Consider the following 27,774-nt stretch of genomic DNA (forward strand, 5'->3'; position numbering starts at 1 on the left):
ACTCAAACCAGACAGCATGCATACCAAATATGGTTTAATTTTTAAAACAGACATCAAAATGTTTGTCCTAAGATTTACAAGATTATTCTCCTCTTTAAGAAGCTGACTCACCACCACCCACAATTTCATTTATCTTTTGTCCAGCTGTGAACAACTCCCCCATTTCTTTAGTGCATTGCCCTGTGGGAGAAGAGTGTGCATCAAACTGACTTCAGTTCCTCACTTTTCCTGTGTGGACACACTAAAAAACATGTTTAGATTAGTCAGTCACTTGAGGTAATTTATTAGACTTTGCACAGCTCCCTCTGAAGCCACAAAAGGCTTTTCTAGAACTTTCTTCACATATGTAGTAATACTCCACAACACCTATAAACAGACTTTGATGTGGATCAGTGGAGTTCCCCTTTAAAAAATATTTTAGCCATAGACTTAAAGGTTCTCTACACGATATCGAGAGCCTCTATGTGCGTTGTAATCTCAGTTTCTCCGTGCTTTGTTGACATCGCCGGGCCGGCCGTGCGAGCCTTTTAGTGCATGTTACTGCATGTGAGCTTGCCCCACTGGCTCGCTCACGGCCGCCGCTCTGTATCGCTCTCATACAGCGGTTACAGCTGATAACACCGCCCCGACCGACGGCGCCGTGACGGAAGCGTAGCGTCCACCCTGGGGTCCCCCCCAGGTAAACACTGTTAGTTCTGTCAGCACTGTTGCCGTTGTTTTCACCGTTAGCGCTGTTAGCACCACTAGCTCGGCCGTCGCCATGTTGAGAGCTGTGCGGAAGCAATAGAAAAAGCTCCAACACCTCACATTTAGCACCTTTAAGACTCTTTTAACACTTCTCCTTTTCTCTTCTATGCACATGTGAAAGAGAATAAACAACTGATTAACCAACATGGCAGTGAATGAATCACTTTTTCACACGACTTTAACAATAACCATCCACACTTCTGTATAATGCGATTCAAAGCAGAATAGAGTGAAGTTACCTGGTCATGCAAGCTAATGTACTCAAAGGTCATCTACAGACACATAAGGACATTACATTTATTACTTGATTTATAGAAACTAAGTTACAAGACCAACTCTGTACTCTTTGATAAAGAATCATTGTTTTGACTGCAGTATGAATCAATCAACTACATATAAAGATATATATTCCTCATCCTCATACTCCTTGTGTATGTGTGTAGAGGGGAGAAGTGGGAAGAGGGATATCTTTTACTTTTTTTCTGAAAAACTGAACTAAAGACATATATGAATAAAAAACTATTGGTGTGCAGTGGTACTGTAGAAGAGCAGAGGCTACATTGTAGTTGGCTTTGAGAGCGTCAGACCTGTTAGCACCCCTTTATTATTTCTGTGAAATTCTGCATTCCGGAAGTTTGTGAAATCATATCCAGATGGTGCAGAGAAGCAAAACAGGGAAAAAAAAAATGGGCGGAGGGTTTAGAGGGGACCTCTGCATGGTTGTATGTGTTTGGATAAACAGGCAGCAGAATGGTTCGGTCAGGGGCATGTAGAGTTATACATTCACTTGCATTTTGACCAGCAGCTTTGCATGACTGTTCATTGACCGGACACTGGATTCTTCTTGGTCTGAGGGAGTAATCACAGAGGCCTGAGGTGAGAAGTTATTTTACGAACAAACTGTGCGTTGTTGCATGTGTGCAATGTGGTTTTTTATCTTAAGATCATGCAGAGGAATTTTAGCACACCACGGTTAATCTCATTTCACAGACAGGCCCACAGAAGATCCTGTTTCTTTAAACAACACTTTGCATCTTTACTGTTAAATACTACTGCTGCTAAGAAAATGCTCACTTGTGTAGAAAGAGAAGTGGGAACTTTTTTTCAAAGCTTTCATGGCCCATTTCACTTTAAATGTCATCTGAGTACAGTCTAGAGTACAGCACAGTCATAGTGTATCTAGGCTATAGTGTTCTATATCCTGTGTATGGTATTTTGCTACGGTGTGTGGTTGTGCCCTAAATTACAGTTTAAGAAGCGAGTGATTATTTGCAGACAAACCACGCGAACAAAACTTTCAGACCAGATGAATTATAGATTTGACGCTGGACACTGCAATATTTGTCATGTTACACCTGTTTGCTTTAACTTAAGTCTAATCATTTTACATTAATAACATGCTGTGCACACTGTAAAGACTTTGCAGCAAGACTTCATGCTTAGATGCACGGCACTGATGCATGACACTTTCATGTACCATGGGCACAAGGACTTTGACTTGGTTAATTGGTGCTGAACATTACCTAACAGTTCCAGGAAAAAAAAAAAACTGAGACACTGGACAAAGAGCAAAATGTAGCAGATGTTCATTCAGAAAATATATACTGTGCAGATGAAGACTGAACATAAACACCAAATTTAGATTCTAAGTCATTTTTTTTGTAGATGTAGATAAGTTGGAAACATTTCAGAATGCCATGAGATATTGGCAGAGCAAAACATATGAAACATGTTCCCCATCAGGCATTTGAACAAGCACACATTCGCACACATGCAGCTCCTCAGGGCCTTTTTTTTTTTTTACAACCTGCATATTTCCTGGATTGTTTCCAGCAGCAGCATGAAGCTGTTTTAACCCTCATCCTACCAACATATTTAACATATAAGGACTACTGACTGGGGTCCCCAAGAATAAATTACTGTAAGACAACAACCATCATAGCAAAATATTAACTTATTTCTCCTCAAAACATTATTAGTTATGTAATTAGTGTAATCTGGAAAAAAAAAAAGATTATTATTATTTTAGGTAAGTTACAGCTAAAGGAACAATGTGTACCATTTAGGGGGATATATTGGCAGAAATTGAATATTAAAGCAGCAGTAGGTAAAATTGGAGCAAATCTGATTAAAAAATGTTATTTTTATAAAACAGTCACTATATCCTGACAGTAGTGCATGAGACTCATCATGTGCCTCTGTGTCATATATATATTGTATATATATTCACATACATACATACATACATATATAGATATATATAATATGAATCAAGATTCTATAACTGTAATGCTATATTTATGCCTGTAGTTTGACCAGTTTACAATCAAATGCAAATGTGGCGGGGGGGTGCTTTCTGCAAGAGTTAGCAGTATGCTACAGGTCTTTTCTTTGCGATCTATGGGAAATAAATGATGTGAGAATACAGCCTGTCACACCTTAAATGAGATGAGTGCAGCTTTTTAAACAGAGTCTATATTATATTATTATAATGGCCAGAAACAATTCCAAATGAATGCTGATGTTGCTCCATGTCTGCTGGATGTATAAATGGTCAATTGTTTGCCGACACGTTGATTCAAACTTTTTAATATGATCATATGGGAGATAATGTGCGGAGCTCTTCTGCAGCTTGAACAAAGTATGAACTGCAAATATTTGTTCACTAACGTTATGTGTCTCTTCCACAGTAATGGGGTCATATCCAGCCCTGGCGTTTGCCCTGCTGTTTTCAGCTACTCTGTCCTCCAGTTGCAATGGTGGAAAAGTGCTGGTTTACCCCATAGATGGCAGCCACTGGCTTAACATGAAAATCCTGGTGGAGGCGCTTCATTCTCAGGGCCATGAAATTGTGGTACTACGTTCTTCCACCAGCTGGTACGTTTCCAAATCCTCGCCCCATTACACCTCCATCACCATCACCCAGGAAGAGACCCAAAACCTAGAGAGCCAAGACTTCATGACATCTTTCTTGAAGAGGTCAATAGAGATCCGTCGGAATAAAGGCTCGCTATGGGCGTTTATCGAATTTTATAGGAACCTTTTCAACATGATAGGGGAGAACCAGAAGGTTGTTGCAAAACTGGTTGTCAGCATCTTTGAGAACAAGGCACTGATTAAGGAGCTGAAGGAAACTGGATATGATCTTTTTCTGACTGACCCAGCATTTCCAGGTGGAGTGCTGTTGGCACACTATCTCCAGCTTCCCTTGGTTTTCAATGTGCGCTGGATTTTCAATGGCGAGGCCCCACTTTGCCATCGCTCCTTCTCCTCTGTCCTACGTCCCCCAATTGTTCACCGACAACTCTGACAAGATGGACTTTTTCCCAAAGAATCTACAATATAATCTGTCATAGCATATTGGTTTACATGTACCACTATGTCTCAAATCCGCCATACCAGACTGTGTGCGATCATTATTTTGGACCTGATGTCAACGTCATGTCCCTCATCCAGGGAGCTGATCTCTGGCTAATGCGAGTTGATTTTACATTCGAGTTCCCTCGTCCCACCATGCCCAATGTCATCTACATTGGAGGCTTCCAGGGTAAGCCCTCCAAACCACTTCCATCAATCTAGAGGAATTTGTGCAGAGTTCTGGTGAACATGGGCTGGTTGTCATGACTCTGGGGACCCTGCTGAGCGACCTCGGCCCTGAGATAACAGAGATCATCGCTTCAGCATTTGCCAACCTCCCTCAGAAGGTTGTGTGGAGACACGTTGGGAAAAAACCCGTCACTCTGGGAAACAACACCATGCTGGTTGAATGGCTGCCTCAAAACGATCTACTAGGTCACCCTAAAACCAAGGTTTTTGTCACACATGGGGGTACTAATGGAATTTACGAGGCCCTCTACCATGGTGTCCCAGTTCTGGGCATTCCTCTCATCTTTGACCAGTACGACAACATGGTGCGCCTGAAGTCCAAGGGAGTAGCTGAGGTTGTTGAAGTGACGACCTTGGATGTGGAGTCTCTGACAAGTGCTCTGAAAAATATTCTAGACCTAGAAAAGCCGTACAAACAGAATATGCTCAAACTGTCAGAGCTTCATCGTGACAAACCAATGAAACCCATAGACAGTGCCGTTTTCTGGACGGAGTATGTCATGAGGCACAAGGGCGCAGCACATCTGCGCACTGAGTCATATAAGTTGCCATGGTATGCCTATCACTGTCTAGATGTGATTGCAGTCTTTGTAGCATTTGGTTTGCTGATCATTGCATTAGTTTGGGTTTCCTGTAGATGTCTCATTGGACGTTTGATAAGGATCCGGAAATCCACATCCAAGTCCAAGAATGAATAGATAACCTAATGATGAAGCAAGCTGGAGACTGTTGACAAGAATGAGATAAATCAGATCCGTAATTTACAGTTGAACAGAAACTATGAAATGACAACAGGAAGCAATACACAGGACTGTTATAATTTTATAATAGTTTTAAAATGTTCAAATTATTGGCACTATTCTCTGCTGAACTGTTTTTTTTGCAACAAAAAAAAATTATAATTTTGGTGATCTTTGCATATTTCACATACTGTATGGTGATTATAGTGCATCATGAATTAGTTTTACAATGTTATGTTGTTTTTTCTGGTAATTCATTATCATTACTTAAGAAGTCACAACATACATGATTACAACATAAGGAACAATTATGTAACTATTTAGAGAGATTATGTCATAATTCTTACAGGGTACACAATTGGAATTATTATAGGAGCCATTTACTGAATTATTTTCACAGAAATTATTGTAAAACAGATTTATTTGTGTTAAACTTCATCTGCAATTTGTGTCACATGCGGACTAAGGACTGCGACAACTAATGTTACAGAGACGAGGGCTGAGTGCAGCATTGCTAGCTGTGTGTGAGAGAGAGAGAGACAGAGAGAGAGAGAGGAGAGAGAGAGAGAGAGAGAGAGAGAGAGGGGGGGGGGGGGGGAAGAGAAGGTGGAAGGTAATAAAACTTGCACGCTAAGATACTAATAGTATCCTATAAGCGATGCCAAACCATGACTCCTCTTAGACCCCAGTCCTTGCTGGCGTTTCATCAAACATTACACCACACACCTGGTTTGTGAGGCGCACTCCTACCCGGGCGACCGGAGCAGACACTGAGGACATATTGATTTCAGCGGCATTTACAATACGATTTAGTTATTGAAAAATGTGGTTGACAATTTCAAATGTTACAAATCAAAATATACACAATGTTTAACTATATTGATTAAATTGTGCTCAATGTTGACTGTTTTCTGAATGTTTTATTACTTTTAGACTAGTAAAACTAGTCTAAGTTTAACTTTAGTTTTATGTCAGGGAAATTAGTCGTTAGGATCATCCCTACCATTCTGTATGCAGTAGTGTGACAAAACAAAGTATAAATGCATCAACGAAGGATGCATGTAATCATGTTTTCATGTTTATAATGACACTTAACTCTTCTTCTTTCCTGTGTGAATAGATACAAAATAAACTGTGTGAGAGGCCAGCGGGTGCATATCAGCATCAGGGCTTTAGTTTAAACGTCCAACAGTATTTTATAAAGCTGTTATAAGTTTTTTGGGGGGCAAGTCAAGTCTTAATAAACCAAATCCTACAAAACTACAAGTCAAGATGCAAGTCTGTTAAGTCTTTGAATACCAACTTAGTCCATTAAAAAAATATATATATATATATATATATATATATATATCTTATTCCTCTGTGCCATAGAACTCCATTGTAGTTCAAAAACTATTAAAAACACATCAATGAGCCACACCGTTGCTCTGGATGACATATTCCTTCATTACCATGAACACAGACACTAGTTTATTTTGACTCAATCTCACATACATCGTCCTGCTGCCACAAATACTCACTAGAGCACCAAATGTGGATTAATCCACGACAAAATAAAGTCCCTGACAAATGCACCATTTACTCCAGTTAGAGTAACATTTGATAAAAACTACAGTGCCCAGCTGTTTCAGGAAATTGTTTTAGAAATATTACTATATATATAGACTTGTTACATTTCTCTAACAAGTTCCTGTTTTAGCCAATAGAGACCATGCATGGTACTGGACTTCCCCACCCCCAATATCATTAGTGTGATCATTATCAGTGGAAAAAACCTGTTCTTAAACAGTGACGGATCAAGAGTTGTGGTTTATCTTAATTTCCTGTTTATTTGCAAAATTAGTCAGCATGTTGTAATGGTATCATGACAAACACAAAGATAAAAAAAAATGTAATTTTACAGCAAACGTGTTTTTCCAGCAAAGAAAGCAACACATAAAAGAACGACTAGCAATTGAATTCACATTTTAGTAAATTCACACCACTACTTGTGATGGATGGCTGCATGCCGTTTGAGCTAAATGTAATTTTACACTTAATGTTAAAGTCTTAACTTGTTAAACATCATTTGCAGTTTGTGCCACAGGCACACTGCCGGAGTTTGACATAAACAAACGGCTGAACATCTGACGAGCTCGCTGGAGAAGCTGTCTGAGCTGAGCAGGAATATCTTCATTTCCATGGAGGTAAACCAGAGGGTTGAGAGCACTGTTCAGACACACAAGACCACGACTTATCTGTTGAGCAATGTAGACTCCATTGAACCATTCATGGCATATCTTCTGTTTGGACAAAACTCTTGACCAGAGGGTGAGGTTCCTCAGTACATAATAGGGGATGTAACAAACAGAGAAGAGAAGAATCAAGATGAGCAACAACTTCAAGCTTCTCTGTTTCAGTACCGTGTCAGTGGCATTTGTGCGGCAGAGAACGACAATCACATGTCCATAGCAGCCCAGTGTGATGAGGAATGGGATACAAAACCCAGTGAGTGTCCATCCAAGGCTGTATTTCAGGTAATCCTCAACATAGACGTCACTGGTGGAATCATGACATTTCTCAGTGTTGTTTTCAAGTGTTTTGCTGTAGAACATGTCTGGAAGACTTTGAACGCTCACCAACAGCCAAACCATGACTGAGATCCCCACAGAGTGAGTGACAGTTATTCTTCCCATCACTCTCATTGGATGGACAATAGCCATGTACCTGTACACACTTATACAAGTCAGGAACCCGATGCTGCCATTTAAATTCAGATTGAAGCAGAATCTTGTTACCTTGCAAAATGTATCTCCAAAGATCCATTTACTCCCCTTAATGTAGTACACCATCAAAAATGGAACTGTGAGCAGATACAGAATATCTGCTAGTCCAAGGTTGAGAACAAAAATGTTGATGTTACCCAGTTTCTTCCATTTCTGCAGCAAGGACTTCAATCCCCATCCATTAGCTACCAGACCAATGATGAAGACTAAGATGTAAACAGGAGGCAGAAATCGGTTTGTAAAGTCCAAGTTGACACGAGGACAAGAGGAGTTATTCATTCTGTCTTCTGGAAAGAAGTTAGTACAACTCTTTTCCTCCGTGGTTGATCTGGCTCATGAGAGGTGAAAAAAAAACATGACCTAGTATTTGTTCAAAGAAGACTTCCTGTTTGAATGCCCACTTTCTCAGCCGCAGATTTGAGATGACAAAATCTATGTGCAAGATCTCCACATGTGCGCTGTGTCCATTTGCTTGCTTGTGCACAACCACTGCTCATTATTCTTATCAATTGAAAAGCACTATATAAAAATCTCTACGGCATATCACGGTGGATGTAAAATCTTGGTGTGGTATAGCAGACTTTGTGTTGAAGATACTGTTTTAAAATCTTCCTCAAGTGGCAGTGAACATGATCTGCTAAGCCTTTTTGAACAATCATTATAACATATTGAGACTTACAGACTCAGTGAAATTATACTTTAATTGATCTAAACTGTATTTTTTACATTTTAACATTTTCTACAAACACAAACCAGAATTATAATTACATTCAAATGTATTTCATCAAGATGTTGTAACTTTATTCATTAAGAATCTTTTATGGCTCACTGATTTACAAAAGTATAACTAATACCATTGATAAAAGCTTAGTGACTATGCAAACTTAAAAAGAATACCTCAAATACTTTTATACATGCACACAAAAAAAGTCTAAATAGTCGAAATAAGCAAACTGCAAGGAAAAGAATCTATAGCCACAAATGACTGGATAAATAAATAAATATGTCAATACATGTAGCAAAAACAAGATTTAAAATAAATGTAGCTATTCCTTATTTGGTTAAATGTGACAAATTGATATTTCTGTTAAAAGGTTTTTCTATTTTTTTCTTTGTGTTGATCCCATATTTATTTATTCTTCTGTTTAATTTTCCCTTTTATTTATTTATATTTTCATTAGGGCTGTCAATCGATTGAAATAGTTAATGTACCTTAAAAGGAGATTTGTCAAGTATTACATACTCAAATATGCTTGCTTTAGGCGAATGTATGTCTATATTTCTTATTGAAAATCAATAAACAACAGTATGACATGGTTGGTACCAATGGATTCCTTAGGTTTTCTAGTTTCATATGATGCCCTTCCCTTTCCCTTTGCATTTCACCTCTTATTTATTTCCCCAAACTTATTTGTTTCTGTATTCTTTTCTTTACACATTTCTTTTTATATTTCTTTATGCATTTCCTCCTCATTTGCAATGCAGGGGGTGTCACTCAACATGTGTCATTATGGGGTCAGTGTGCATCACTATAGCTAGCTAACAGTGTCTGCTTTTGCTCATTAACTGCAGTATTCATTCCCAGCTCTGTACAGAGGGTCGGCGGCCTGCTACCGGCTCGTACTGGTAGAGGTGTGCAGATCGACCGTCTGAAGCTAAACTGTTTCACGGAGCCACCGCCACTCTCCTCCCCGAGGTTTAGCTCGTTCAGAGTGGGAACCTACAGGCCGATGCCGCCAGAAACACGCAGCGCAGCGACAATGGCACCCTGACATCGGAGACGCCACCAGGAGACTGGCAATGGATCCGTGAAACAGTTCTGCTTCAGACGGTTTGATCTGCACATCTGTACCGGTACGATGCAGCAGTGGGAGGGGGCAGCAGCAGGCCGATGACCTGCTGTACGGAGCAGGAAATGAAGACTGGAGTGCAGCTAGCTGGCTTGCATATAGTCAATCTATGCACTCTGACACCATGATACACTTTGGGGTGACAGCCCCCATCATTTGCATAATGAAGCAGAAAAGTAAAAAGAAATGAGTAAAGAAAAGAATACAGAAATAAAAAAAAGTTTGGGGAAATAAATAAGGAATGAAATGCGAAGAGAAAATCATGCCAAAATAAATAAATGTATGAATACATATATAAATAGATACATTTATAAAAAAATTTAAAAAAAATAATGCAAAAATGAATTTACAAAAAATGCAAAAATGTAAAAATAAATAAAAAATAAATATAGATTTCAAAATAAATGCATATATAAAGAAAGGGGAAATTAAACAAAAGAATAAATAAAGAAGGGAATTAAATACAAAGATAAATAAAGAAAGAAGCAAATTTAAACAGAAAATATAAATGTATGTAACATTCTAACAATTAATTAATGGCTTTAACTAATTTGCCGTTAATTTAAAAAACATGTTTTTGCTGCATTTAATGACATTTATTTATTTATTTATTTAAGGAGTCCTTTATCTATTTTTATTTTGGTAGGTTTCTGCCCTTCTTAGTAATGCTCATTATAAACAAAAAACACATTGTTTGATATATAAAAGTCAAGGTCCCAAGTTTGTTTTCGATGCTTAGCAGTTGTGGTGAAGTTAGTGTAACAATTGGCCAGAGGGTGGTGTCAAAGTCAAGGTTTTTAACTAACCTATATAAGAAAGTTTATCACGTTATGAGTACAAAAGTGAAAGAGATGTGTGTGGCAGTGAGCATCGTTTTTCTTTGGGAGGGTGGTGCAAGCAGAAAAGGTCATCATGTGTAGTTTTGGGTGAGCAAAAATGTGAAAAAATTAACTGGAATAATGTAGGATGATATTTGAGTTACTGTGGAGTGGCTGCTCTGCAGGTGCACTGAACTGGCACTAACAGGACAGGGGAGTGAATTAAGTCAGTGAATTGTTTTCATATTTGTAGGTTTTAGACATATTGAAAAAAAATAAGTCAGTAATAATATTGAGTGTTTATTAAAAATATTCATAGATAAGAAAAAGCATCAACCATGACAAAATAATATACCGAAGACAGAGATAACCATATTGCTTTTTATGTGCAAAGCGAACAAACTATACATATTTTTAACTTTATTAAACAATAGTAAACATTTATCTAACTACCTATGGTTTTATCAGTCTCTTGTTTGAAATTCACAGTGAAAAGCTAATACTTTAAAACATTTGAGTGATTATTCATCTCTATTTATTTGCTTATATACCTGTATATCTGTCTACAAATCAAAGTTCAGAGTATAGGCTACATGTTGAACTGATTGGATTAAATCCTTTTCCTTAACAATGCAATAACATTTGAATTCATCATATACCAACAATCTATCACAGCAATAATTTCTGCCCCCCTCCTAATTCACTTCTTTTGATTGAGTTTAGTCCCATCTTACTCCATGACCACACAGCATTATAATGCCCCCTCAATAAGTAACTGGAAGTGAAATAATTCAAACTGTACTTAATTTACTTAACAGAGCATAACATTTTTAAACCCATTTATTAAAAACAATTAACATGATAATACAAGTTATATTTATAATTCTTATTACGTTTTATAAGTGATTTTTCCTTCCCTCTATAGAATGAATATACACTTAATATAGATGTGGCAATTAACATATACAGTATAATGTTTAACATGTTACTATTATTCTTGTGTTACACCTTCATATGTGATCTGAGCCATGGCCACACTACTAGAGTTTGTTGGAGGTTGATGGTTGAACATCCGACAAGCTCGCTGGAGTAGTCGTCTGAGCCGAGCAGGAATATCTTCACTTCCATGGAGGTAAACCAGAGGGTTGAGAGCACTGTTCAGACACACAGGCCACGACTTATCTGATGAGCCCATGTAGACTCCATTGGACCATTCACGGCACATCTTCTGTTTCAACAAAACTCTTGACCAGAGGTTGAGGTTCTTCAGTACATGATAGGGGATGTAGCAAACAGAGAAGAGAAGAATCAAGATGAGCAACAACTTCAGACTTCTCTGTTTCAGTACCTTGTCGGTGGTATTTGTGCGGCACAGAACGACAATCACATGTCCATAGCAGCCCAGTGTGATGAGGAATGGGATACAAAACCCAGTGAGTGTCCATCCAAGGCTGTATTTCAGGTAATCCTCAACAAAGATGGAACTGGTGGTATCATAACATTGCACAATGTTTTTTCCAGATGTCTTGCTGTAGAACATGTCTGGAAGACTTTGAATGCTCACCCAACAGCCAAACCATGACTGAGATCCCCACAGAGTGAGTCAGAGTTGATCTTCCATCATTCTCACTGGATGGACAATAGCCAGGTACCTGTACACACTTATACAAGTCAGGAACCAGATGCTGCCATATAAATTCAGGTTGAAGCAGAATCTTGTTATCTTGCAGAATGTATCTCCAAAGATCCATTTTTCTGTCAAAAATGTAGTACACCATCAAAAAATGGTAGCGTGAGCAGATACAGAATATCTGCTAGTCCAAGGTTGAGAACAAAAACATTGACGATCTTTAACTTCTTCCAGTTGTGCAGCAAAGACTTCAATCCCCATCCATTAGCTACCAGACCAATGATGAAGACTAAGATGTAAGCAGGAGGCAGAAATCTTTTTGTAAAGTCAAAGTTGACAAGAGGACAAGAGGAGTTATTCATTCTGTCTTCTGGAAAGAAGTTTGTACAACTCTTTCCTCCGTGGTTGATCTGGATTATGAGAGGTAAAAAGGCAGAAATCTGCTTGAAAAGTCAAAGCTGATTTTTTGACAAAATGTGTTGTTCGTTGTCTTCTGGAAAGCAGTTAGTATAGGTCCTTCTCTCTGTGAGTGTGAGATAGAATAGATAGTACCAGAATTACAGCATGGGTGGTGCAGACAAGACTTCCCCTTTTATCCACACACCACATATAAGGTCCTGCACCTGCCAGTATCCAAGAAATGACATGGGTTGGCTGGTTTGTCAGATTTTTTAAATAGAAAATTAAAGTCATCTAAAGTGAACCCATGATGAGCCAAAGTAACAACTTAGCCTACAATTACAGGTTTATATGTGATTGTGTGGCCTCATGTGTAGAATTTCTTTATTTTTCTGACACCTCTGACAAAACCTTATGAGAAGTTGAAACTGAATGTTGAGCTCAAGTAACCTACGCTTCATTTCTAACATGAGAGTTCAACAACATTTATGTTATATTATTATATTACACAGCTTTGTTGAATACTTAATTCTGATTGGTCAATCACAGCGTTTTATGGTCTGCTATTTCTTTATAGCACACTATTGCTATGTATAACAGAACGTTGCTATGGGCGCAGTTGTGGTGTCGGACTCTGGCGGACCAGTTTTGTGTTAAAAACGCTTCGGGGTTTATTTCACAACAATGACTGGCTCACTGTACATTATCCCTTACATATTTCTGTGTCAAGGGGCAGCTCCAAGAAGTAGCCAGCTTCTCATTATTCAGATAGATTCCTTCAAGATAAAGAAGAGGATTGTATGCGTCTGCGCCGGCGATAGCCGTGGCTGGAGGCATTTTGTTTTTGGGTTGTCCGTCCGTTCTCGTGAACGCGATATTTCAAGAACACCTGGAGGGAATTTTGGCACAAATGTCCACTTGGAATCAAGGATAAACTGATTCGATTTGGGTGATCAAAGGTCAAATGTCAAGGTCACTGTGTTTTAAGCCATAACTCAAGAATTAATATGCTAATTATGAAGATTTCACACAAATGTCTAACAGGATAAAATGATTAAGTGATGACATTTTGGACAGACATGGATGTAAACTGTAAAGCTGGGCATACACTATACGATTTCAGCCCGTTTCTGGCCCGAATTTTGAGCCACATGACTCATTTTAGAGTCGGACCGAATTTCAGCTTTGTCAGGCGTCGTTTGCCGCGCAGTGTACAGGGGGTGTGGGGGACCGAGGACAGATTAACTCCTCCTGACTGGCCGTCGGACGAATTTCTGACATGTCAGAAATTTTGCTCGGCCGTCCATAGGCTCTCGTACAGTTGAAGCAGAGCCACAAGCCGATTCCCCAACGTTAGTGCTGTTTTTCTACTTTTTTTTTTTTTTTACAGTAATCAGAGCGTAGCTATCAAGATAACAGTGTACAATAGATAGTAAAACATAGCTAACTTACCTCCAATTCCTCTCTGCAAAATGGTCGAGCCATACTGTCCACGTCTACCTTGCCAACTGCAAGTTCATATACGCCGGCGCCCTCTTTTTTTTTTTTATAAATAAGTGCAAAGTCACGTGACTACAAAAACAAAAAAAAACTGATAAAAGTTGCATTGCTCACGTCAGAAAACAATATCTGAGTCATTCTGTGGCATAAATTTCTATCAAACAACATATTTCTAAATCATTGAAATTTGTTGTTTAAGACATTATGTTATCAGTGTAAATATGTCTTTAAAAACTATCTTTATGACCAAATCAACATCATGGTCAACTGTCGTCAGTCCATAGTTTTAGGTCTTTTAGGTGAAAAATAACTGTATTTGAATTACAAGATTATTTTTCTAGGTCCAGATGCAGCAATGCAGAATTATTCAAATGTAATTGGTCCTCATGCCCAAAAATATTAACCCAGTGTAAAAAGAATCATGGGATTAATTGCTACATTTTGACCTTCATATGACTAGTTCAGTCCTGCTTTTTTCAACTAAGGAAAATTGCACGAATCAGACCCCATCTTCAGTCTAAAGATTTGGAGAAAGTCAACCATGCTTTTATCTCATTAACAAATTTTCTTTATCTGTATCTGTATCTATATCTATTGACTAAAAGATAAATAAATAAGAAGCAAATTTAAACAGAAATATCAATTTATGTAACATTCTAATAATTTCATTAATGGCTTTAACTAATTTGGCGTTTATTTTTCATATATTTTTTCTACATTTAATGACATATCTTATTTATTATTTATTTAAGGAGTCCTTTATCTATTTATTTTGATTTTGGCAGGTTCTGCCCTCCTTAGTAATGCTCATTATAAAACAAAAAATACATTGTTAGATATATAAAAGTCAAGGTCCCAAGTGTTGTTTTGATGCTTAGCAGTTGTGGTGAAGTTAGTGTAAAAATTGGCCAGAGGGTGGTGTTAAAGTCAAAGTTTTTAAACTAACCTATATAAGAAAGTTTATCACGTTTATGAGCACAAAAGCAAAAGAGATGTGTGTGGCAGTGAGCATCGTATTTCTTTGGGAGGGTGGTGCAAGCAGAAAAGGTCATCATGTGTAGTTTTGGGTGAGCAAAAATGTGAAAAATGAATGTAGGATGATATATGAGTTACTGTGGAGTGGCTTGCTCTGCAGGTGCACTGAACTGACACTAACAGGACAGGGGAGTGAATTAAGTCAGTGAATTGTTTTCATATTTGTAGGTTTAGACATATTGGAAAAAATAAGTCAGTAATAATATTGAGTGTTTATTAAAAATATTCATAGATAAGAAAAAGCATCAACCATGACAAAATAATATACCGAAGATTGAGATAACCATATTGCTTTTTATATGCAAAGCGAACAAACTATTCATATTTTTAACTTTATTAAACAATAGTAAACATTTATCTAACTGCCTATGGTTTTTATCAGTCTCTGTTTTGAAATTCACAGTGAAAAGCTAATACTTTAAAACATTTGATTGATTATTCATCTCTATTTATTGCTTATATACCTGTATTTCTGTCTACAAATCAAAGTTCAGAGTATAGGCTACATGTTGAACTGATTGGATTAAATCCTTTTCCTTAACAATGCAATAACATTTGAATTCATCATATACCAACAATCTATCACAGCAATAATTTCTGCCCCCCTCCTAATTCGCTTCTTTTGATTGAGTTTAGTCCCATCTAACTCCATGACCACACAGCATTATAATGCCCCTCAATAAGTAACTGGAAGTGAAATAATTCAAACTGTACTAAATTTACTTAACAGAGCATAACATTTTTAAACCCATTTATATAAAACAATTAACATGATAATGCAAATTATATTTCTAATTCTTATTACGTTTTATAAGTGATTCTTCCTTCCTCTAATAGAATGAATATACACTTAATATAGATGTGGCAATTAACATATACAGTATAATGTTTAACATGTTACTATTATTCTTGTGTTACACCTTCATATTGGATCTGAGCCATGGCCACACTACTAGAGTTTGTTGGAGGTTGATGGCTGAACATCTGACAAGCTCGCTGAAGTAGTCGTCTGAGCCGAGCAGGAATATCTTCACTTCCATGGAGGTAAACCAGAGGGTTGAGAGCACTGTTCAGACACACAAGGCTACGACTTATCTGTTGAGCAATGTAGACTCCATTGGACCATTCACGGCATATCATCTGTTTGGACAGAAACTCTTGACCAGAGATTGAGGTTCTTCAGTACATGATAGGGGATGTAGCAAAACAGAGAAGAGAAGGATGAAGATGAGCAACAACTTCAAGCTTCTCCGTTTCAGTACCTTGTCGGTGTTATTTGTGCGGCAGAGAACGACAATCACATGTCCGTAGCAGCCCAGTGTGATGAGGAATGGGATACAAAACCCAGTGAGTGTCCATCCAAGGCTGTATTTCAGGTAATCCTCAACATAGATGGAACTGGTGGTATCATAACATTGCACAATGTTGTTTCCAGATGTTTTGCTGTAGAACATGTCTGGAAGACTTTGAATGCTCACCAACAGCCAAACCATGACTGAGATCCCCACAGAGTGAGTCAGAGTTGATCGTCCCATCATTCTCACTGGATGGACAATAGCCAGGTTACCTGTACACACTTATACAAGTCAGGAACCCGATGCTTCCATATAAATTCAGATTGAAGCAGAATCTTGTTATCTTGCAGAATGTATCTCCAAATATCCATTTATTCTCCATAAAGCAGTACCCATCAAAAATGGGAGTGTGAGCAGATACAGAATATCTGCTAGTCCAAGGTTGAGAACAAAAAACATTGACGATCTTAACTTCTTCCAGTTGTACAGCAAAGACTTCAATCCACATCCATTAGCTACCAGACCAATGATGAAGACTAAGATGTAAGCAGGAGGCAGAAATCTGGCTGTAAAGTCAAAGTAAATACAAGAACAAGAGGAGTTATTCATTCTGTCCTTCTGGAAAGAAGTTAGTACAACTCTTTTCCTCCGTGGTTTATCTGGCTTATGAGAGGTAAGGAAGGCAGAAATCTGCTTGAAAAGTCAAAAGCTGATTTTTTGACAAAAATGTGTTGTTCGTTGTCTTCTGGAAAACAGTTAGTATAGGTCCTTCTCTCTGTGAGTGTGAGATAGAATAGATAGTACCAGAATTACAGCATGGGTGGTGCAGACAAGACTTCCCCTTTTATTCCACACACCACATATGAGGTCCTGCACCTGCCAGTATCCAGGAAATGACATGGGTGGGCTGGTTGTCTGATTTTTTAAATAGAAAATTAAAGTCGTCTAAAGTGACCCATGATGAACCAAAGTAACAACTTAGCCTACAACTACAGGTTTATATGTGATTGTGTGGCCTCACGTGTAGAATTTCTTTCTTTTTTCACCGTTTTGACACCTCTGACAAAACCTTATGAGAAGTTGAAAACTGAATGTTGAGCTCAAGTAACCTATGTTGGATTTATTATGTACAAAAGTGCTTACAATGACCTGAAATAACCTGACTGTTGGATTTGTTGTGAATGGAGTGATTGCGAGGAAAGGGAGGAGGCAGGTGCTGTTCTTTTTGCAAGGTCAAGAAGAGGAAGGAGTCAGAAGGAGATAACAAAGAAGAAGATATGCAGCAAAAACATCACGTGCCATAAGCTCATGAATATTACTATTGTGTAAACCATGAATAGGCTGGATCAGGGATAGCTCGGGGTTCAGACTTCGCGAACTGACCCATGCACTGTATGTTGTCAGGGACACGTTGATTGGATCCAGATATCTGTAAACTCTTTTATTTTACTTATGCAACATTGATTGTTCGGAATAAATTGAATCATTATGCTTTAACTCATCTGTTTTGGAAATTCTCTTTGTCACACAAGATTAACCAACACGTAACTGGGCCTTGACCTCTTGGAGGTAGAAGGCCAGTTCCTTCAATTGGGACCCCGACGTGATCTTCGGCATTGAGAAGCGTGTCCAAAGGACGGCCAGACCAGCGAGAGAGAGAAGGGATCCCTGAAATCTTAAAGGTAAGCAGAACCTGTTGTATCGAACTCTGCATATTGGCTTACTCTAAATTATCTCTCTTGTTGTGCTGAATCTCCTTTGTATGGATAAATGTTGCAAAAGTAAAGACTTTCTGTTAAAGCGTTTGGAACGCTGCGCTTGGAGCGCTAGAGTAGTGCGCTTGGAGCGCTAGTTTTAGTAACGTCTGGGACGTTAGAGTTTAGTAAAAATAGCGCTTGGAGCGCCTGTATGAGTGTACATTAATAACTAGTATTCAGAGGAAAATTAAAACTTACTGTTGATACTGGGCCAACATCACTGGAACATCAAAGTGTCCAGTAGAAGCTTATGTTGGTAGGATCACAGCGAGGGGCATAGCGACCCATTTACTCTGAATCTAGTTACTGTCATAAACTGAATAAACCTGTGTGAAATAGTACTGGACAGAATGGACGGAGAATTTGACAGACTGTGAGGAACGGGGTGGCTGTGGGCCTCCCCGTTTATCATTTGGACAGCAATGGGCTAAAGTCAGGACCAATGTAATCTGTACATTTGATCCCAAGACTAGAAATAAAGAGACTCAAGACCTAGATGAGTGGTATAACATGACAGTGAAGGAAGGGCATTTTCCAGCCACGGGAAGTGAAGCCAAATTCATGCCAGTGATGAGAGCATTAATACAGGTGGTTCATAGAAAGCTGCTGCAAGCAAGACAAGACAAAGAAAAGGGACATATGTTTGTAAGGAGGAAATTGAGGAAGAAAGAAGACGAGTTGGCAAGTAAATTGGTTAAAATATAATGTGATACAGATGGCTGCACTATCAGCCTTAGGCAGCCAGACGAAAGCCACCCACGCAAAAACCGCTGAAGCAAAACCACTAGTGAAACCCTCACCCAGTCCTAGCGCACCCCCACCACCAAACCCACATACTAGCCAGCCGCCGCATTACATGTCCCTCCATCAGCAGTACCCACCTGGCCCACATCCAACCCCCCTCCTTATCCTCCTCCTACCCCTAGTCCGGTACCAACCCCACAGGACAGTGATTATACAAACGAAGTTATGGCACCATTGTTTCAAGTGTTAGGTGGTACTTTGGAACTAGAAGAGGAAATAGAAAAAGAACGAGGAGCAGGTTCAGCCTCAGAGATGGGTAGTATGTCTGATGTAGCCAGAGAAATAGACAGGCTAAGGAAGAACTGAGAGATCAGGCTGAACAGTACAGGTTAGGACAAGCCATGTTACCACCAGACTTGCGTAATGAAGGCGTAAGAAGGAGAGCTCAATCTTACCCCTAAACCCATACAGAGAGTCCCGGACATAGGTGATTGGATGCAGAGAACTGAGAGAGACACAGAGAGATCCCGTGCAGAGTATCATGATGTCCACACTAGTGGAGAGGTAGATGAGGACGCTGATGACGAGGCTAGTAGAGCAGTAGAGGAGGGTGATGATGATGAAGACGAAGACATTCCTATCACTATAGAGGGAACCATGAGAACGCACTCCAAAAGAGGGATACATAGGAGACGGGAGGGTGGGGACGAAGAGGCGAGACCATATACACCCCAAAACTAGGTCACATAAAGTTTATGGAAAGTACGAAGACAAGGTGACAAACAGAGGAGTCAGTGCGTTGGCATGTTTCCCATTGTGGCCAAAAGCAACGGTAGAGACGAGTATCAGCCGTTCACCTTAGGTGACATTCAAGCACTGAGTGAGCTCCTCCCAGGAATTCAAGAGGGAGGCGGAGTGTGGCTCACGAGCCTGTATAACAAGACCCGAGGGAAGACTTTAGCTATGGGCGATCTCAGGGCTATTTTGGGTTTCTCGGTATCGGACTGGGCACTGAAAGAATTAGAAGCAGCGGCCGGAACAGCCCAGGTGTTAGATAGGAGCCCCCTTAACCCCTACGCTACCTCCTTCGGTAATGCTGTTAGACAAAAGTATCCCATACCAGCGGGTAAGCTCCACAGCTTGGTGTTTAAGATTAAGAACGGGGAGAGCGGACGCACGTTCATAGAAAGAGCAAAGACAGAGTGGGCGGGGGCTACGGGGGTGAACCCAGATAAAGAATCACAGCAGTCTCTGTTCAGAATAGCTCTGTTAAAACATGCTCCGGAAGGAGTTAAGAGAAAGATGCAAGAGAATCCAGATATGGCAGGGGCAAAATCATCAAGATGGGAAACACATTTCTGCCATCATCAGGATGCAGAAACCATGGAGGAGGAAGAGGAAAATGAGTCATTAAAAGAGATGGTAGCTCAGTTGACTAAATTACAGTTGGCAGATGCACGGACTCGTGCGACAGATAAGAAAAAGGGAGGGAAGAGAAAGATACCCAGATGGCTCAAATTGTAACACCAGCTCCAGCCCCGCCACAGAATCCTTATCCACTGCAGGGCCCGCCACAGGCTATGTATCAACCCCAGTATCATGTTCCTTACCAAGCTTGCCCCATATCAGCAGCCCCCTTATCATGGAGGCCGGAATAGAGGCAGAGGGGAGAGGAGGAGGAGGCAGGGGGAGGGGGTATGCCCAACCAAGAGGAGGCAGTTGTTTCATCTGCGAAAGCCCGGATCACTGGGCACGTGACTGTCCTCAGAAACAACAACAGCAGATGAGAGGGCCTCCACAGCAGTCATATCAGCCAACAATACAGACTCCACCAAACCAACAGCTAGCTCCAATGCAGGCATACAGCGGGTACTCTGCGCAGGGACCTCCACCTGGTCCATATACACCAGGAATGTTCCCATAGGGGTGCCCGACGGAGATGGAGGGGCAGGGGCTGGCAGAGCCCTGTCTCCAGTTGACAGTGAACGGAAAACGAAGATGGTTCATGGTGGATACGGGAGCACGTTACTCCACCTTAGCTGAACCTATGTGTTCCCTTTCCTCTCACTATGTTTCCGTTTTGGGATTTTCCGGCACTGAACAAAGACTTGCCTTTTACTGTTCCCCTTCCTGTCCGGCTTGGGAGACAGGTGATGGAGCACCCCTTTTTGTATGCACCTGATTGTCCACGTGACCTCCTGGAAGAGATGTTTTGGCAGCACTGGGGGCTTCTGTACATTGTTCACCAGAAGCTGTGATAGTGAGTTTCCCCAGAGGAGAAGAAATGGTGTGCTCCTCCCCCTCCAGTGCTGATCGCATGTGCATGTTTTGTCCTGATACCTCACCTGATGCCCCACCACCCTGTGCAGACATATATTGGGCTCTGCTAGCCGACAGAAACCCTCTGATTGACTTTTACAACATGTGGCAACCATGGATTAGGGCTCTACACCCTTACCTCCCTGTTCCCAATCCTCCCCACTGCACTCTGAATTATGACAGAAATAATGATCTTACGTATCAAGATGAGTTCCAACAGAACCTGTTACATACAACCTGGGGGATAGGAGTAAGAGATGTTATATAGCACCAGCAGGAGTAGCAGCCGCAGTAAAAACTAACCCCAGCACAAGAACAATGGTATCGCATGTCAGAAGAAGCTGTTCCCCATGTGTCCCTAGCCATAGCTCCAAAACATCAGGCTAAAGACTTAGGCCCCATGGTTAAAGCAGCAGCCGCTCTGACAGACTGGGTTCCCACTTCCCTTTTGGGGGTTTCACTCTCACCATCCTCTAACATATATAGACTCTCCTTTTACAATGCAGTGTCAGGTATTTGCAAACATGAGTTACTAACACGCCACCACGGTAGGGAGATGTTAGATGGTGAAGGAGCCACTTCCATGTTGGCAGCTCTCCCTTCCTCACTGTGGTCTACGGGCCCCTTTGATGTTGGCAGGTGCAGCATGGAACCGGTAACTTTCGAGATGAATACTTACTGCCCTATCTGGAGACCTCAGTATAAGCATAAAGTGGAAGCAGCCCAGGGTATCTCCCCTACGATTGAAGGACTGATAAAGGCGGGAGTATTAAGAAAATCTTACTCTCAGTGGAACACTCCCATTTTGCCAGTAATCAAACCCTCCGGCTCATACAGAATGGCTCATGATTTAAGAGCCATCAATGAGCTGGTTTTGATTCCTGTTACACCAGTACCGAACCCCCACTCTGCTCTCTCAAAGCTCACCCCAGCCCATACATCTTTCCATGTATAGATTTGGCTAACGCCTTCTTTTGCCTGCCCCTTAGCAGATCATTTACAGGACATTTTCTCATTTACATATGAAGGCCAAAGGCTGACATATAATGTGTTACCACAGGGGTTTATACTCTCCCCCTCTATTTTTAACGAAACCTTGAGAACTCACTTAGCCGGCCTTGAACTCCCTGAGGGGTGTTGTATTGTACAATATTGTAGATGACTTGTTAGTGGCCGCACCCTCGGCTGAGGTATGCCTGTCACTAACTCATGCATTGTTATTGAGGTTACATAACTACGGTTACAAAGTCTCAAAGGAAAAACTTCAGTGTTGCCGCACACAAGTTTCGTTCCTAGGTAGAATGGTGTCACCAAAGGGCACCGCAATGTCTCCAGCTCATCGTGACTCAATACTCCACCATCCGAAACCACAGACAGTAAAAGAGATGTTATCATTCTTAGGGCTGACTGGGTATTCAAGACAATACATCCCTAACTACGCAGGCGACACTCAATTACTCAGACAAATGGTAACCATGGCTGGAATGAGGAACCTCACCGCTGAGCTAGAATGGTCTACAGAGGCCGAGGAGGTGTTTATCCACCTCAAGCAGGAAATGGCAGAGGCCGCAGCACTCGCTCTCCCAGATTACTCTCAACCATTCCATCTGGATGTCTCAGAGCAGCTTAGTACAGCCCATGGTGTCTTATATCAGAAACACAGAGGAGATAGGAACGTATTGTACTATTGTAGCATTTTGCTAGACACACAAGAACAGAGAGCCAGCCCCTGTGTCAGATATGCAGCTGCTCTGGCAAAAATTGTAGACAAAGTAGGTCATATAGTCATGCACCATCCTCTACAGATTCTGACCTCTCACAGCACTGTAACATATGTCACATCCTCCTGTTTCACTCTCACCCCCCTCAGACAGACCAAGATCTTACAAGTACTCTCGAAACCACACATCTCCTTTGTACATGAGGGCTGTAATATGGCTGACAATATGACTGATGGCGAGAAGCACTTCTGTGCAGAAAAATCGCTGCCCTTTGTAAAACTAAGGCTGGACTTAGAAAACTCCCCTTTAACGGAAACTGACCTTAGCTTATTTACAGATAGTTGCTGTTTCCGTCATCCCACCGAAGGGTTAAAAGCAGGTTATGCTGTGGTGTCTATGAATACAGCAAAAGAGGAACCATGTACTCTCGATCACGGTCCTCTTGATGGGAAACAATCTGCTCAGGCAGCAGAACTTACCTACTATGATGGTCATGACCACAGCAGATCTCGGTTCTGAGATAACTGATTTCTCCATCATACAAGCTCAGGAATCTGCCATAGCAGCAGAACGAACCATCTGGGAAGATAAGGGAGCTATAGAACAGTTTGATGGTATATGGTATAACGGAGATCAAATAGTTATGTCCCCCTGTTGGATGTCCTCAATATTGACTCAGACTCATGGACTTGACCATAAAAGCCACAAACAGATGTTACGAGATCTCCGCCACTGGTGGATTCCCCGGAAACATGCTACTATAACTGACTTCTTGACTAAGTGTGAAGTATGTAGTACATGTAACATCAGACCTACCATCACTCCTAGGGCAGAAAAACATCCTTCTCCCACTGCCCCGGGACAGGAAATCTTTATGGATTTCACAGATATGGGAGTAAGGGCTGGGGGGAAAAGATTCCTCCTAGTAATTGTGGATGCATTTTCACGTTGGGTGGAGGCCTACCCTACGGGAAAAGAGGACGCAAAATCAGTCATTAAATGTCTGGTGAATGAGTACATTCCGAAACATGGGTTTCCTAAATTGATCAGGTCAGATAATGGTTCACATTTCAAAAATAAAGACCTGGAATCTGTTGAAAAGGCTCTGGGACTACAACACAAATTTGGCACTGTGTATCATCCACAATCACAGGGTTCACACCATTTGAGCTTACGTGTGGCCGACCTTTCCCAGGGCCGTCCCAAAACCCCTCTCCCCTTCCTGACCTCGGTTACAGACCATACTATTTGAAGGTTAATGCTCTTGTGTCAGCTCTCTCCTATACAGGTGACAAACCTGTCACCCCTGTCACAGAGGACGTTCCAGGACCTGACCCTGGACCCCCGGAACACCTTTGGTTGAAGGTGTTAAAGAGGAAGTGGTCGGAGCCATGTTGGACAGGCCCACACAAGGTTCTGGCCAGAACTGCAACAGCTGTGCAGCTTGCAGGAAAAGGACTCAACTGGTGGCACCTAACACAGTGCTCCAGCAGCAGGACAGGACCTGAAGCAGAGGAGGCAGCCCCACAAGGAGCCCAGGCTACGTGAAAAGAGGGTCACGTATAATTTTTTATTTTTCAAATACTGTATAAACTGTGACTGTGATGAGATACACATAAGGGAAAGAAGGTTACAAGGTCTTGCCTGTATTTACAGTTAAATCAGGCTAACATGGTTGTTTAGGTGGACTCATCTAGGTGGTTTTTGAAAAAACATTATATATCACATTGTATTAAAACTTGTTGCTTAGAATAAATGCTAAAATAGATAAAAAGAGGAACCAGGGGTGGGGAGAATCCACCAGAGAGAAGTTTCACTTCCTTTCCCAAACCAGTATAAAATAGGACCACCCAGATAAAAGTTTTCAGTTGCGCGCAGGAAAACTTAAGGTTACTTAACGTAACCCCGGTTCTTTGATAACAGAGTGAGGTGTTTCACTATGGGAATCGCCTCGGCGTGACCAACTAAGGAAGCTCCAATGACACAACGTCTGTCATTGACAGACAGGTCGACCTGTGTTAGGGCTACGCCCCCTCATATTAACACAGTCGACCGCCCCTTACAAATCATTCTAGAACGGTTTCTTTCCGTGTCTATGCATGTAGGGACGTGCTGGTGAAACACCTCACTCTGTTATCAAAGAACCGGGGTTACGTTAAGTAACCTTAAGTTCTTTTTCTAACTTCGTTCGGTGTTTCACTATGGGAGATATAGACCACTCCCGTATTGCATACGTTTCCCGAAGCCATAAACAATAAGCCAGACAGTGAACATCACACCGACCCTGGCGTGTTTGCCTCTAGCACAGCCCGTACCAAGGATGGCCCCGAGACATCCAGCCTGTAGAACCTTAAAAAAGTGTGAGGCGTAGCCCAGCTCGCCGCAGCACAAATGTCCTGCACTGACACTCCCTTGAACAGGGCCCATGAAGTGGCCATGCTCCTAGTGGAATGAGCCTTTAACCCCTGTGGAGGTTGCAGACCTCTATAGCCATAAGCCAGGGATATGGCCTCCACAATCCAGTGGGATAGCCTCTGGCGGGAAACTGGCTTGCACTTGTGGGGAGTGGCCCAGGACACAAACAGCTGATCCCCTTTCCTGAAACCTGCTGATCTACTCACATACACATGCAGAGCCCGCACTGGGCATAATGTGTTAAGCCTCTGCTCCTCCACTGAGGAGAATGGAGGTGGGTGAAAAGCCAAAAGCTCCACTGTGGGACATCTGTAGGTTGACTCCACCACCTTAGGCACAAAAGCTGGATTGGGCCGTAGGCAGACTTTGGTGAGCCCTGGGGCAAACTGTAAGCAGGAAGGGCGGATGGATAAAGCCTGTAAATCACTCACACGCTTTGCTGTGGTTAAGGCTAAGAGCAACACTGTTTTAAGTGAAATAAACTTCATTTACCAATTCCTGCAGGAAACATAGCAGGTCAACCACCGAACACTGAAAAGGAATGGTGTGCCTCGAGTCGCACCACTCCTCAAAAACCCGCCACTTACAACTGTAAAGAGAGCGAGTGGAGGAGGCCCTCGCACTCTGAATGGTGTCAATGACCTGTGCGGGCAGGCCTGCCGCGTTCAGGTTCCACCTTTCACGGGCCAAGCCCAGAGCGCCATGCGGTCTGGGTGTGGGTGGTAGATCTCCCCGCGCGCCTGGGATAGAAGATCCCTGCGTATGGGGAGAGGCCACGGTTCGCCCACTAGAAGCTGAATTATTTCTGCTACCCAGTGCTTGGACGACCACCGCGGTGCTATCAGGATTAGCGACAAGCCCTGCTCTCTCACCCTGGCTAGAGTGGGGGAGATCAGGCTGAGAGGGGGGAATGCATAGAGCAGCACGTTTGGCCATAAGTGGGCCAGCGCATCCACCCCCAGAGGTGCATTTACGTCTGACAGGGAGAAAAACAGTCGACAGTGAGCGTTTTCCTGCGAGGCGAAGAGATCTATGGCTGCCCGGCCGTATTTCTGCCACACCTGCTCCACCACCTGCGGGTGGAGAGTCCACTCTCCGTACAGGGGGTTTCCCCGGGACAGGAGATCTGCGCCCCTGTTCAAAACGCCCGGCACATGAGTCGCTCGGAGGGACATTAGCCTCGAGCTGCTCCACATAATTATCTTCCGAGCTAACCTGTGTAACTGCAGTGAGCGAGTCCCGCCCTGGCGGTTGATGTATGCTACCACCGTGGTGTTGTCTGTTTTCACCAGGACGTGGCGACCTTGGAGAAATTGCAGAAAATGCTTTAGTGCAAAAAACACTGCCCAAAGCTCCAAGAGATTTATGTGAGCCTGAGCCAGTCTCTGGTCCCAGGTGCCATTCACTGTTCTGCCCAACATGGTCGCTCCCCAACCTGACAGGGACACGTCCGTTGTCATGGTTACCCTGGATGACACCGCCCCTAGCGGGACACCTGACGCGAGAGCCGTCCGGTCCTCCCACAGGCGGAGCGCCAGCACACAAGCTGGCGTTATTTTCACTCTGCGGCTGAGGTGACGGCGTGAGCACAGGCGCAACGCCGCGACCCAGCGCTGAAAATCCCTCATCCATAGGAGTCCCAAATGTACGACAGAAATCACTGACGCCATGAGGCCGAGTAGGCGCAGACAGAGTCCTGAACGTCACGGCTGTCCCCACCCGGAAACGGGAGAGACACTGAGTGAGGGACGCTACTCTCCCCTCCGAAAGCGTGACTCGATAAGAGAGCGAGTTTATGTTGAGACCCAAGTATTCTGTACATTGTGCGGGTTCTACTCGACTCTTTGCCCAGTTTATATTGAACCCAAGATCCCTGAGGTGATTTATCACCGCAGCGGAATCCCTGACTGCCTGCTCCCGTGAGTGGGAGCATATCAGGTAGTCGTCTATGTACGAGAATATCCTGATGCCGCTGTTCCGTAACGGAGACAGAGCTGCCTCCACACACTTTTGTGAACACCCTCGGTGCTAATGACAGCCCGAACGGGATGGCTTGGTATTCGTAGGCTCTGCCTTGATACGCAAACCTGAGAAACTTCCTGTGTGCGGGATAAATGGCGATGTGAAAATACGCGTCCGAGAGATCGATTGTTACAAACCAATCTCCTGGACGAATAGATCGACAGAGCACTTTGTGTGTTAACATCCTGAAAGTGTACTTTCGTAGGTGTCTGTTTAACATACGGAGGTCTAAAATGGGCCGTAAGGCTGAGCCGCCCTTTTTGGGAATGAGGAAGTAACGGGAGTAAAAACCCCGCTGAGCTTCCTCGCTCGGGACGGCTCTGATCGCCTGTTTGTTTAGCAGGGATGCTATCTCGTCCTCTAGGACAAGTGCTGAATCCCCCCTGGCTACTGAAACTAACACACCGTTGA

General features: G+C 42.0%; 3 protein-coding genes and 3 pseudogenes across 6 annotated transcripts in view; 1 reads left to right on the top strand and 5 right to left on the bottom strand.

Moving 5' to 3' along the window:
* Positions 1-27,774, bottom strand: part of LOC119489447 (6-phosphofructo-2-kinase/fructose-2,6-bisphosphatase-like) — a 78,218-nt gene that overhangs the window by 15,307 nt on the left and 35,137 nt on the right. The window lies entirely within an intron of this gene.
* On the top strand, positions 1,345-5,997 carry LOC119489444 (annotated as a pseudogene).
* On the bottom strand, positions 6,923-8,328 carry LOC119489460 (P2Y purinoceptor 1-like). Its single transcript, XM_037771936.1, has one exon. It carries the CDS (start codon positions 8,135-8,137, stop codon positions 7,151-7,153), a length of 987 nt encoding a protein of 328 aa, XP_037627864.1. The 5' UTR covers positions 8,138-8,328; the 3' UTR covers positions 6,923-7,150.
* Positions 10,902-12,546, bottom strand: LOC119489457 (annotated as a pseudogene).
* LOC119489469 lies at positions 15,926-16,997 on the bottom strand (annotated as a pseudogene).
* Positions 25,830-27,257, bottom strand: LOC119489456. The gene is made up of 2 exons (XM_037771932.1): positions 27,134-27,257; positions 25,830-27,087 (listed from the first exon to the last, which is right to left on the bottom strand). The coding sequence occupies exon 2, from the start codon at positions 27,009-27,011 to the stop codon at positions 26,007-26,009; it is 1,005 nt and encodes a 334-aa protein (XP_037627860.1). The 5' UTR covers positions 27,012-27,087; positions 27,134-27,257; the 3' UTR covers positions 25,830-26,006.

This window comes from Sebastes umbrosus, chromosome 6, assembly GCF_015220745.1.
Source record: "Sebastes umbrosus isolate fSebUmb1 chromosome 6, fSebUmb1.pri, whole genome shotgun sequence".
Classification (NCBI taxonomy): Eukaryota; Metazoa; Chordata; class Actinopteri; order Perciformes; family Sebastidae; genus Sebastes; species Sebastes umbrosus.

Bases quoted from the DNA above. Each gene is read 5' to 3' on its own strand.
- LOC119489460 (XM_037771936.1), bottom strand. From the start codon at position 8,137: ATGAATAACTCCTCTTGTCCTCGTGTCAACTTGGACTTTACAAACCGA.
- LOC119489456 (XM_037771932.1), bottom strand. From the start codon at position 27,011: ATGGCGTCAGTGATTTCTGTCGTACATTTGGGACTCCTATGGATGAGG.